The sequence below is a fragment of the Syngnathoides biaculeatus genome, chromosome 3, assembly GCF_019802595.1.
Source record: "Syngnathoides biaculeatus isolate LvHL_M chromosome 3, ASM1980259v1, whole genome shotgun sequence".
Lineage (NCBI taxonomy): Eukaryota > Metazoa > Chordata > Actinopteri > Syngnathiformes > Syngnathidae > Syngnathoides > Syngnathoides biaculeatus.
Window position 1 is genome coordinate 36,294,197 of NC_084642.1, and position 14,227 is coordinate 36,308,423.

At 39.7% G+C, this 14,227-nt stretch overlaps 1 protein-coding gene across 5 annotated transcripts in view; it reads right to left on the minus strand.

The window, feature by feature from the left end:
• The window catches only part of LOC133498592 (serine/threonine-protein kinase BRSK2-like), a 159,876-nt gene that overhangs the window by 67,254 nt on the left and 78,395 nt on the right, over positions 1–14,227 (minus strand). For 4 of the 5 annotated variants that reach the window (XM_061815635.1, XM_061815631.1, XM_061815632.1 and 1 more), the window contains exons 3-5: positions 7,750–7,835; positions 3,996–4,136; positions 1,556–1,672 (exon numbers count right to left, since the gene is read on the minus strand). In XM_061815635.1, the coding sequence (XP_061671619.1) occupies positions 1,556–1,672; positions 3,996–4,136; positions 7,750–7,835 (344 nt within the window). Of the gene's footprint in view, positions 1–1,555; positions 1,673–3,995; positions 4,137–6,578; positions 6,780–7,749; positions 7,836–14,227 lie in introns of those variants that run through there. The other variant, XM_061815634.1, reaches the window with a different exon arrangement.

A 14,227-nucleotide genomic window follows, 5' to 3' on the forward strand; every position in this document is an offset into this window, starting at 1 on the left:
CCCAGCAGGTCTTTGAGGGTCAGAATTGTAGCTGATGGACAGGTGTTCATACGTATTTGCTGCTCACACAAATAATTCGTCACAAAAATCATACATTGTGATTTCTGGATTTTTCTTTTTCGATTATCTCTCTGACAGTGGACATACACCCATGATGAAAATTTCAAACCACTCCATGATTTCCAAGTGGGAGAACTTGCAATAGAGCAGGGTGTTCAAATACTTATTTTCTTCACTGTATGCGTTCATCTAAGATGACACGCTGTGGCGACCCCTAATGGGACAAGACAGAAAAGACAAAGAAACAGTAAAGTAACTGGCGGCATGGTGTTGCAGCTGTTAAGTGTTGGCATCACAGTTCTGAGGTTCAGTGTTCAACCCAGCCCCGGCTGTGTAAAACTTGTATTTTCTCCCCGTCCCTGTGCGGCTTTTCTCTGGGCACTCCAGTTTCCTCCCACATCCCAAAAAACATACAACATAAATTGGACGCTCATAATTACCCCTTGGTGTGGTTGTGAGTGTGACTCTCTGTGACTGATTGTGCGACTTTGTATCTATGTTCCCTGTGATTGGCTGGTGACCAGGTCAGGGTGTACCCCATCTCCTGCCTGATGAGATCTGGGATAGGCTCCAGCTCTCCCGTGCCCCTTATGAGGATAAGCAGCTGAGAAAATGGATGGATGGATGGATGGATGGATGGATGGATGGATGGATGGATGGATGGAGGATGGATGGATGGATGGAGTAAAATAACTGTTACTTCTAAGATCAACTATGGACTTTTAAACACTAAAACTTTTCAATCAACAATTCTTAAGACTTTTCCACACCGCACTTGGTCACATGCAACACGCTGTCGACGTTCCTATTCACTATGTGCTGGGGGAAGTGTGGTCTGAGAGGTGGTGAGGCACACAGAATGTCATGTTGCATTCCTGATCACAAAATAATTGACACATTTACCTTTATATCAAGCTAAATCATTCAAATGTGAGTTGCCAATGTGCAAAGATTTTCCTATTTGAAACAACTTACAGTCACCAGTTATTTTAAGGAAGGTTTTTTTACATCATACTTCAACCAAATCATTACTTCTCAACCGCTAAATCCAATTAAAGTGTATATATATATATATATATATATATATATATATATATATATAGAGAGAGAGAGAGAGAGAGAGAGAGAGAGAGAGATTTCACGTAATGTTCCCAGGGTTAAGGTTCAGACTCACACGAAATAATTGTCTTTTAAAAAATGGCAAAGCTATGCCGTAGATTTTCAATTATAAATACAATATTTGTCAGGTCCTATTGTTTGGGTTAAAACCAAGTCCAGTTTTCCTTTACTTTGAGCCAACTGAAACTCATCATAAAATTGGCAATTTGAGTCATATCATGTGACTTTACCTGCCCACCTGGGACCTGTGAGAAGCAAAAACAAGCTGAAAATACTTCATCCCAACTACCACATTTCTAAAATTTGAATGAACTCAGAAAGACTTGAAACAGCAAACAGAAAACTTTGTGCACCTTCATGTATTTTAGCCACTCACCCACAGCTGGTCTCAAGGAGACTCTCTCCGACCTGCAGAGACGCCATGCCAAAGTCTGCTATCCTGATGTTGTTCTTCTCATCTAATAACAAATTCTCTGGCTTTAAGTCTCTGTGGCTGGACAATAGGACAAGAAACAAAAGACTTACAAAAGTCAAACACAAAACAATTGCCCTTAACATATCCTTTAGAGTTCGATACAAACGCAGCTTTACCACTGGTCACAGCTCAGTTCGGCAATCTCAGTCATGGAGACTGAATAAATTCATGAACTGTAATGATCTCAAGGTGCACAAATAAAGGAAACACGATATCATCAAGAAGCTTTACGAAGTACTCTAAACAATAACACAAAAAAGTTACAAAACAATCTTAAATCATGACGTTAATAATGCAGCATCATCTACAGCAGGGCTGCCCAGATGTTTTTACCCCAAGATCTATTTTTCAAGTAGCCAGTCTCTCGCAAACATCGGGAGGGGGGGAGTGAAAGCAAAAGAGAGACGGTCAATAGGAGGCCACGTTGCTAGAACGGGACTTTATGTGCATGTGATCGACGTATCTGTCACACCTAAATCGAGTGACGAGATGGATGATAGGCTGATGTCAACATTGCCTCTAATTTTTTTATGAGTCTGAGCAAACACACTAAGCCCATGAGCATGCCCTTTGACCATTGTGGGCATCATCAGACGTGATCTGTGGTCAGATCAGTATCATCCATTGAAGTTCCATGGCTCATTCAAACATTCAAATTACAGCATTTACATTCCCATCAGAACAAATTTTGTGTTTTTGCAAACTTAAAATGAAAATGTCAGCAAACAACAACAAAAAAATACATTGCTAATCAAACCAAGCCAACTATGAACTATAAATTTGAAAGGTCGCTTCCAACTTTGTTTCATTAGGCTTAGGGTTAGGTCTGTTTTTCATGGTGTAGAACTGACATATTGCTTGCAAAATATCTTGACCAATGCATGTTGAAAGCTGAATGATGCTCCCAAACAATTTTAGGGTTAATGTTATGTTACTTCCTATATTTAAAATACAGAATTAGCTTTTTATGCACCGTATTGTCTGTGCTTTCATCCTTGATCAGGCTGTGCCAAGGTGGAATTTTAACATTATACACCATCTCATTCTGTACTTTCTACTATCGCTTCAGACCAGATCATTCTCACTTGAAAAAGAGACAATCTCATCCAGTTTCATCACTTTTTCTTCTATTATTCACATATTCTGACGTTCATGGCATCTTAAAGTGCCACTGTCATGAAATGCATGTTTTTTAGTATCTTATTAATGAAAAAACGGCAGCCGACATGGACCCATGCGTTTTTTCACCACAAAACATATTTTTATTATTTTTGACATATATAGCTTTTTGTAACTCCCGCCATAAAAATCTTCTCGAGGGATTTGTTTTCGAGAAGAAGCAGGAAGTGACTAAAAGGACAAACCCGTCCTCAAGTGTACTCGTTTTTTTCCATTAGGTTTACCTCCGGGAATGTAGCTCGTTGTTCCTTCGTGTTAGCAAAAATGCCAGCTCGTTGCATTGCTGAACATTGCTTGAACACTCGGGACTACTTAATAAATGGAGTTTGCCACTATGAAAAAAAAATCATAGTGCACCGCCTTTCGTTTTCCGTGTTAGCATACAGGTAAGTGCTCCTCGTTCGTGATTTCTATCACATAGAGTAAAAAATATTGTGCCTTTCTTACGCAGTCCTGAGTCCCATGATGTGTGTATGCTAGGTAGCTTAATAGTCAGTCTGGGCTTGATGTGGTGTCGGTCGCATCTTCAATAAATGCAGTTAGAAACATAATGTCGTCCACCTTGCCTATGTTTGAGTAACGGGAGCTCAGGGATCGGAAATGGCCACCGTTCGAGGCAGCCCAACGGGTGACGTCACGTGAAAACAACCCATTAATTTTTGACCGGAGTTTACAAAGGTTGAAGGGTTAATAAATTTAATTGTCATGTGAAAACTGCATTTTGTATTTCCTTGCTTTGTCTCTGAGTATTAAAATTGATTTGATAATTTCAAACATTTTTGTGTGATAGATATGCAAAAAAAACTTCATCATGGCACCTTATTATACTTCCCATTTGTTCATATTAGATAAATATTTATTGTGAATAGTTATATTGTAGTTTATACACGACAGTAAGAATGATTCCTTGCAACTTTACATTGAGAAACGTTCTTAAACTGGGATATTTGCTCAAGCAGTTGATCACAAAGAGGTGAACCATCTTTGGTTGTATACCCAATAATGACACGCAGCTGTTTCTAGTTAACCTGTTCTGTGACATGTGTTGCCTTTGCATGTGAATCAATTTAATATAGTTTGAAAAGGATTTGCAAACCATTATATCAACCCCCACCCCCAATTGTGATTTTAGATTAAGGGTTAGATGTGAAATGCAACACACCATATGGAGTAACTGTGACAGAAGTCCAGGGCTGATATGATCTGTCGGAAGAATTTTCGTGCTTCTTTTGGCGTTAGCCTGCCCTTTTTCACTAGGTAGTCAAAAAGCTCGCCGCCAGACACATGCTCTAGCACCAGGTACCTGAAAAGAGGAGAGATGATAGATAGAAGGTTAATCTTTGTTCAACTCGCACGTTTCCGTTGAAATCATTGTAGGATTGATCAAAACGTACATGCCCTCCCACCTCCCATGCATGGAGAGTGAGGCACAGTATGATGTACTAGAAAAGCGTTATGTTGCTGTATCAATGCAACATCAAAAAGAGACAGAGCAGGACAGTGTGACAGTTTATTGGAACTTTACAATAACACAGTTCAAAATCAGTAATTAAATGTGAATGAAATACTTTGGTATAGGCCTAAATCTAAGTTTACTTTTTGTGTGACATTTAATAATAGTTTGATGGGGAGCCTGAGAAATAAAGAAAATTTACAATGTTGATTAGTTTTCTCTCAACTGTTCTTAAAGGCCAAATATATCTAAATATTTGAATTTGTTTATTTTCAGCATTTTTTTTGGTCTGGGTGCGCACGACACATATACTGTATTTGTAATTCTGACTGAATAGTAATGCCTCGTCAGCCATTAACCTCATGGCATATGAAGACCATTAGAGCGGTGATTCTAAAGAGAAAATAGCATTGTTGAAAATGTTTTCTTTATATGGCTTAAAGGCCATGAATGCGACATACGAGAAAATCATCAATTGTCTTTGTGTGTAAGTGCTTTTAAATGTCTTATTTTTCCCCTCCATCCATTTGTCTGAGAAGCAGTTGTTCTCCTCATTGGCTGTTCTCACATCTCCTTTTCTTTCCATCCTGATTTATTAGCCGATTAGGGGATCCGCTGAACTGTTTACTCATCACAGCTATTTGAATTACAAATGGCTTTGCGTGATTTGTGAGTGAGCAAACTGTTTGCATCTCCTACTGTCCTTTTCCTCACAACATTACGAAAACATTTTCCTGCTCCATTTGACAGTATTGCCTTGATCAATGATCGAACAACACATTAAGCCATGCAAATGAATCATAGCGACTATAGATTAACACATTAATGTACACAATAAAATGTACGTTGTTACGGTATACATGTTAAACTATGACATGGCATGCTTGAATTATCATGGAGTACAAATGCTTTGTTACTATAATTGAGTAGAATTTCCTTATATTTGTACTTTACTTCCTGTTTTGCATTTCTGGCATTTTTCTTTCCTTCAACCACAGTAAAATGTATACTTTTATTTGTGTACATTTCTCCTCGACATCTTTATTACTTGTTACGACGCAATGAAATCATGGAAAATTGTTAATTGATATGATCCCGAAGCACAATCCAAAAGGATGGTCATGCCTGTACAAACTTTTAAAAAGGGAGCTGGATGTACAGTGAAGAAAATTAGTATTTGAACCCCTGCTATATTGCAAGTTCTCCCACTTAGCAATCATGGAGGGGTCTGAAATTTTCATCGTAGGTGCATGTCCACTGTCAGAAAGATAATCTAAAATGAAAAATCCAGAAATTACAATGTATGTTTTTTTAAGTATTTATTTTTGTGATAAAGCTGCAAATAAGTATTTGAACACCTGAGAAAACCAATGTGAATATTTGGTATAGTAACCTTTTTTTACAATTACAGACGTCAAACGTTTCCTGTTGTTGTTCACCAGGTTTGCACACACTGCAGGAGGGTTTTTTCCCACTCCTCCACACAGATCATCTCTAGATCAGACAGGTTCATGGGCTATTGCTGAGAAACACAGAGTTTCAGCTCCCTCCAAAGATTTTTTTTTAGCATGATGCTACCACCCTCATGCTTCACAGTAGGGATGGTGTCCTAGGGATGGAACTCATCATTCGTCTTCTTCCAAACACGGTTCGTGGAATTATGACCAAAAAGTTCCATTGTGGTCTCATTTGACCACAAAACCTTCTCCCATGACTCCTCTGTATCATCTAAGTGGGCATTGGCAAACTTCAGACGGGCCATGACGTACTGGTTTAAGCAGGGGAACCTTCTGTACCATGCATGATGTAAAACCATGACGTCTTAGTGTATTACCAACAGTCACCTTTGAAACGATGGTCCCAGCTCTTTTCAGGTCATTGACCAAGTCCTGTCGTGTAGTCCTGGGCTGATTCCTTACCTTTCTAAGGATCATTGAGACCCCACAAGATGATATCTTGCATGGGACTCCACTCCGATTGAGATTGACTGTCATGTTTAGCTTCTTCCATTTTCTAATGATTGCTCCAACAGTGGACCTTTTTTCACCAACCTGCTTGGAAATTTGTCCATAGCCCTTTTCCAGCCATGTGGAGTTGTAATATTTTGTCTCTGGTGTCTTTGGAAAGCTCTTTTGTCTCAGCCATGTTACAAGTTTGAGTTGTTATGTGTGAATTTAGACCAACGTCCCCTTTGTTCAAACCAGCAAAATGCGACAAGGCAGTTGTATTGCGGTTCTGAGAAATTTAATCTCACACACATCAACACAACACAAACACGATAAAATAACTAACATAAATAGGCGTTCAAGAAGAGTAGTTGAGCCACAACGACGAATAGTCAGCAATGTGGAACAAGTGTTCCCAAACAAGCAAATGTTCGTCCCAATGGTTATTCCAAGTTAGCGAAAGTTCCAGCTGGTCCAAAAACAAAAGGCAGCAGTCGTCCTTTCTCGTCCTTCTATAGGTAATCCTTGAAATATTTCAGACTTCTGTGACACAAAGGACACGAAGAGTTCGTGTCACACGGGCCCAAGACCATTAGAGGAAACCACGTTTCATCATAAGGACTTAAGAGTATGAAAGGAAACAGTGTCACAAAGATCCACATGATAAGAACTTAAAATCATAATAGTACATTAAAGAAAACAGAGAATAAAAATACAAACAGAGTCTTACTTATTGTATGGGGTGGACAGGTGTCTTTATGCAGCTAACGACCTCACACGGGTGCATCTGATTCAGGATAATACATGAAGTGGAGGTGGACTTTTAAAGGCAGAATAACAAGTCTTTGAGGGTCAGAATTCTAGCTGATAGACAGGTGTTCAAATATTTATTTGCAATTGTATCACACAAATAAATCACTAAAAAAATCAGACATTGAGATTTCTGGATTTTTCTTTTTAGATCATCTCTCTCACTGTACACGCACCTACGATGAAAATTTCAGACCCCTCCATGATTTCTAAGGGGGAGAACTTGCAATATAGCACAGGGTGTTCAAATACTTATTTTCTTCACTGTAGGTGGATGGTGTTGGTCCAGATTTTTTGCCAATTTCTACTGGTTCTTTCAGTCAAGAGACGAGTCAGATAACGTCTTTTCCTCCGCCCTGCCTCTTTCTTTTTCTCTTTCTGCAGTGAAATAAGTTGGTTGCAACCAATTACAAAGTGTACTCCAACGTTTTGTCCATGCATTCACGTCAGTACTTCCAGATATTTGATATTGGACATAATACTGCTATACTGTTCTGTTTATGCAGTATTTTCTTTGACAGTATTATGCGATGCAACACACGTGAACGGTTACCATTCTTAAGACACGCCACCTTCTTTTTAGTGGCTATCTGCTAGTGTGAATGTTTTAAGTCCATCTTAAAATCACTTTTGTTGTATTTTGTCAAAGTGTATGCGATGTCACAGAACATGTCATAGTTACAATATGTGAAATTAATTGTACTTACAGGTATTTCTTGTTTTCGTAGACATCATGCAGCTTTAGTACATGAGGATGTTCTATGAGTTTTAGAATGGCAATCTCCCGCTCGACCTGGACAAAATAAATAAATAAATATGTTAGAGGATAAAATGAAACACAACTAACTTTGTGAGAATCTCGCTTTATCCACGTACAAAAAAAAAACAAAACAGCAAGCATATTTAACGTGTGTTCATTTGTTGTTTGAGATGATTATACAGTATGTGAAATCAATGGTAAAATATCCCTCCAACCATCCATCCATCTTCTTGGCCGCCTATCCTCACAAGGGTCGCATGAGTCCTGGAGGCTATCCTGGCTGTCAACGGGCAGGAGGCGAAGTACACCCTGAACTGATTGGCAGCCAATTGCAAGGAATATGGAGACAGACAACAGTCGCACTCTCAGTCACACCTCGGGAAAATTAGAATCTTCAATTAATGTTGCATATTTGTGGGATGTGGGAGGAAAGAAGAGTCCCTAAAAAAAACCCACACAGGCACAGGAATAACATGCAAACTCCACACCGGCGGACCTGGATTGAACCCAGGTCCTCAGAACTGTGAGACCAATGCTTTACAGCTGCACCACTGTGCTGCATACACATATTTAAAGTGCCACTGACACCAAAAATGGATGGAGATAAATATAAATAAATGGAATGATGGACTTTGATCGTAATACCAGTCAGAAAAATTGAGCTGAAAGCGTTTTATTAAAGCGCAAAGTTGCGTAAATATGACTCGACACAATGGCATCGCATCCCAGTGGCGGCAATATTTGTCTGTGACATCATGTCCAGACTGAATACTGAATCCCTGCTGTGCCAAATGCAATGGCAGATGAACGAGAGCGATTTTCTGATTTTTCTGATGCCCCCTCTGAGACTGAAGCTCTCGTTGAGGAAGAAAACATCTCAGAAGCAAGTGAAGCGACTGGGGCCATTTTACCATATCGTTTCGAACAATATTTAGATGATATGTGGATCAACTCTCCACGAACAAAAGACTCCCCGACAGAAGAGGAGGACGAATGACCCGATGAAATATTCTAAATGACTGGCCCATAAATGTTCCATTTCCTATTCCTTTTACAAGTCTTGTCATACTCAGGACCCATGTAAATATCATGGATGTTATCGAAATTTATCTCGAGCTATGTGTTATGTGTGTCTATATTGTTATTTTAGTTATTCATTCTTTAATCTTCTCTTTATTTTCCTTTCTTACGGACTTTATTACTTACGTACTTTATGAAGTTATTACGACCCAGATCTTTTACGTTCGGAGAGAAGGACTCCGTTACGAACATTCGCTGGAAATAACATTCGGCTATTTGGAACATTCATTCGACTTTAGTGACTATACGTCGTTTGATTACTTTGGTTGGTTAGTTCATGTTAAACGCGTTACCCCAGGTGTGATTGTGAGTACGACTGTTGTCTGTCTGCATGTGCCTTGCGATTGGCTGGCAACCAGTTCAAGGTGTACCCCACTTCCTACCCGATGACAGCTAGAATTGACTCCAGCACTCCCGTAACCCTTGTGAGGATAAGTGGCTAAGAAAATGGATGGATGGAGGGATATTTCCAACAGCGATTTCACATATAATCATCTCAAACAACAAACACAATCACCTACCTACCCAGCAGGCACAAGACGTGGATTCAACGTTGAATTAACGTTGTTTTAAGTCGCGACGTCGAACAACCTAAATTCAACAGTTGAATTTTTATGTTGTCAAATAACATTGTTTCAATGTTGATTCCTCGTGGAAGTCGCAACTAATGTGATGTGTCAGCTACTATCTGAAAATATTCCCATTATGCACTGCACATGATGCTGCCATTCCGAGTTTTCAAATTGTCAGGAATCGTTCATTGTGATTTACAATTTTTATCGTAATTAATCTGTCTAAACTATCAAGTCCGTCCGTCCAGGCTGTGAGCTCCAACAGTGACCGCTAGTTTCAGTTCACGTCAGCCGTACATTCTCCGCCCGAGCTGGAGTGGGAATTTCCACGGGGTTAAGAGGTAACAATGACGCCGGGTCCACGGATGAAGTTGACGTTCTCTCTGTGTGTGATAGGTTTGCATGTTCCGCCCGCCAGCAGGTGGCGGTGGGTTGTTTGCTCGTGTAGTTGATTGAAGGAGAAGAACAAGTCAGAGCCCACCGAAACACGGGCTGTACGTTGTCGTTTAAGTACCAGCGAGCCGTTGTTTTTATTTTCCCAGAGTTTTCCTGCTGTGAAGGCAATAACAACGATTCCCTCATACCACCTGAGTCGTCTGTCGTGAGTGGTGAAACATCTGCTGCTGCTCTCAAATATACTACTTTTTTATTTTGTTTGTAACATATTTCAAGAAAAAAAGTTATTTGTTCTAAATGTTAAACATACATGTATTACTGTGGGCAGTATGACCTAATTGTTTGTAATTTTTTGTAGTTTGACACTGGATAATAAAGGTTTCAATCTATAATGTTTTAATGGCTCAATTTTTATGTAGCATGGCTACGTTGATTTTATGTTGGATTGTCACGTCGATGCAATTTACGAATACAATGTAAAAGCAATGTTGTTTCAGCGTTGTAAGACAACGCTGATTCTAGGTTAGATTGTGACGTAGTCGCAATTTACGAATACGATGTTAAAACAACTAATTTTCGACATTGGACCTGGACGTTGTTTCAACGTAAAAGCCACGTCTTGTGCCTGGTGGGTACCTACCTAGCTATCTACCTACCTATCTATAAATCCCGTTTGCCACATAGACATATGAATATATCTGGCATGTTAAATGCCCAGACTCATTTAAAGAGGATTATATAGGAACACAAACTAAAATATCAATACGTCCCTCCTGCTTATCCTCATAAGGGTCACAGAAGTGCTGGAACCTATTCCAGTTATCCTCGGGCAGGAGGTGGGGTACACCCTGAACTGGTTGCAGCCAATCCCAGAGCACACCAATACAAAGCCAATCCCGGGGCACATCAATACAAAGAACCATACGCTCTCACATTCACACCTATGGGCAATTTTGAGTCTTAACATTCCATGCATGTGTTTGGGTAGCGGGAGGAAACTGGAGTGTCTGGAGAAATCCCACCGAGGCAGAGTGAGAACATGGAAATTGAACCCAGGTTCTCAGAACTGTGAGGCAGACGCTCTTACCAGTTATCGCCCAAACTAATATAACGTGAAATAATTGCAGTAGTAATGATCATGGTGTTACGCTAATGCAGTCATTTTTTAAATTTATGTCAAGAATATGGTTGTGGTAATGCATAAAATGAAGTGATTATTTTCCCAGAGTAAGGTAGTTAGTTGTCCTCACAATGAGAATGGGCCAATCCTTTTTTGTTTTTATTTATTCAACCTGTTTTTCTCTACCGCTGCTTGTTGCATACAAATTACTTGCTCACAGCAAAATGCAGAAAATGCAGTATAGTATCTTGAGTTACTGTTAATTTTTGATCTATACAAAACTACGGGATGTCATGGTAATGCTATACTTCCTCAAAAAAAATGGTACGACTAAATCATGTGCTGATGTGACCAACTCAGAGTTTGTCTCTGTATGTGTTATCAGTTTCATAAATGCTGTAACAATGTGTAGTCTGGTTTATGCTGTAAACATACTTCCTGTGTTTTTGTACTGTGTTGAACAACAGACTGAATAGTTACAGTATACGACAAATGTGACAGTGACTTTGCACTTTTACCCAGTATCATATTGTTTTAAAATGTTCCAAAATCATTAAAAAGTAAATTCTATCTTTTTGTGCTGTTTGAAAATGTGTGTGCTCGTGCACTACATTCGCTCACATGCTGTGTATCACCCAGGGGCTAAGCCCCCCCCCCCCCCTCTCCATAAAACCCAGTGATTCCCCTGCATGGTTTTATCAATATGATGAAAAAAAATTTGTGGGTTATTCACAAGATTTCATTGTAGGGACAAATAAAAAAAAATACTAGTGTGATTTAAAGACAAATGCATTAAGATGTTGGTTAGATTTCAAGGTGTGTTTTTTACCAACGAGTGCAGGAAACCCATATTAGGCTGAAGCACATGGTCTCCTGCTATGAGATTTAATTACCCACATTTACGGTACATCTCCACCCAAACCATCAACTCACAGTCTTGTATCGCAGAGGCTAATTGCAGCCTTGTATTAGTATAACAGGTAATCAGCCCTCTGGCCTTAAGATGACATAAATTAATCTTGACTATGATTAAAATATTACTATATGTGTTGTAATTCATTTTATTTGTGTTAAGAGGGAGAAAGGGGTGGGGGAAACAAGCTATTTCCTACAGTGAATACATTGATGTCAAACATTAGGGAGAAATCTCACCTTCAGTAGTGCTCACTCAATAGGGTGTCCAGACTAGTCAACTGTTTAAAGGGTGTTGTCAACATGTGATTAATTATGTTTTTGGTTTAAGGAATAGTCAGAGCCACTTGCTTCAACAGATGAGTGCACTTAATGAAATTAACCCATCGCATTCATTGATATCAGCTGTCTTCTATTTATGAATATGCAGCTTTGATTAGTGAGTGATAACCAGTAAAGTGGAAAAAAGCCTAAACTCAAGCAGGATTTTGGAAAAAAAAAGACCAATGAGATCAAAGAGGAAGGAGGTGGAGGAATTGCTCCACCACAGACCAAGAGGTCTGTGAACCTAAGAGTGTGGTGAGGTCCAGCCTCATTAGGCCGTAAGCACCCCCCTGAATGATTTGGTGTTTAAAATAAAAAAATCATATGCGGACTAACCCTAGGATTGAAAACATGGCCACTGTCCCCACTGGTGTGAGGTTGAGCACACTAGCGAGCTGGCATCGTTGGGCAGCGGCGATGCACTTTCCAACAAAATCACTTTTGACTCATAGAGTATTATAATCATAATGGGCAAGGATCCACAGAGGCTATATTTCGCCAGGCAATTTAAAGTTTTGATAAATCTCTTCCAGTTGTTGTCACGTTATGTACCTATACTGCTAATGACGGCCCAGGATAGTGCTGGTAATGTGTGGGAGCAGTTGTGGATAATAGAAACTGCACAATTGTAATTATCCATCCATCAATTTTCTGAGCCGCTTATCCCCACAAGGGTCCCGGCAATGCTTGAGCCAATCCCAGCTCTCATTGGGCAGTGCACCGTCAACTGGTTGCCAGACAATCACAGGGCACATGGAGATAGACAACAGTCACACTCACAATCACACCTATGGGCAACTTAGAGTATCCAATTAATGCTGCATGTTGTTTGGGATGTGAGAGGAAACCTGAGTCCCTGGAGAAAACCCATGCCGGCACGGGGAGAATATGCAAACTCCACACACGCTGGACCGGGATTTGAACGTTCGTCATTGGAAGTGTAAGGCAAACGCTCTAACCAGTTACATCACCGTGCCGCCCCAATTTCAATAATATATAACATACGTAAAATAAAGTGGAAACAAAACATATACAACCAAACTATTTTGTTTCTATTTTTGTTTCGTCTAGATGTACTGTAGAAAAATGATAATATATATTTCCTTTCCTGCCCTTATTACGGCAGGCCTTGTCCATCATAGATGTGTAGTGTGCACTTTGTAGCTTGTTGCAAACTGCCAACTTGTTTTTGTCTCACATCCACATTGCCCAGGATAACGTTTTGTACAGATGAGAACCAGGGACTATATCTACGATTCCGGGGACACAAATCTGTTATGTGCAGTCTAAGCTTAGCAACAGTGAAGTCAGACTGCTGACTGCACCTTCATTTGTCCACAAACATGCACACACACACACGCACACGACACTTTATAAAAAGAATGATGAGAAGTCCAAATAACTCCAACACAAGCAGAAGATGCACAGAACGTGCACACACACCCACACAGACACACACACAAAACCAAGCTGACATTGAGTAAATCTAGTTCCCAGGTTTCTCCAGTGTGAATAAAGTGACTATGTTTTGTAATAGCAAGATTGGATGTCAGGTGCAACTCAATTTTAAACAATTACTTAACTCAGTACTTGTACTATTAAGTATGAACGTAAACCTTTTCATTGTTAAAGTATTAACAAAGTTGTTTACTCTTTGGTGGTTGCACCTCTTATTGTGTATCTCTCTGCTGTCTTGTTTTATGCTATACTGACACTTCTTGCACAATGATTCGCACCCAGGATTAGATCTCACACTAAGCATCATGAATTGGGGGACTTGTGCGCTTTCAGGATTTATAGTTTTTCTTAACACGTCTGCAAAGCTTAGCTTGCTCCCGTTATATTTACAATAAGGTTGACTTGATAATAGACCTGAACAATATTTTGTTTGAACATCGTCATCGCGATGTATGCTTCTGCAATAGTCACACTGCAGGGTCGACGGCCAATGTCACCAAACGCGTGATCGCTGGGTCTTAATGAATTATGTGGATTGACTGAAGTTCCAAAGCTCTGCTTCT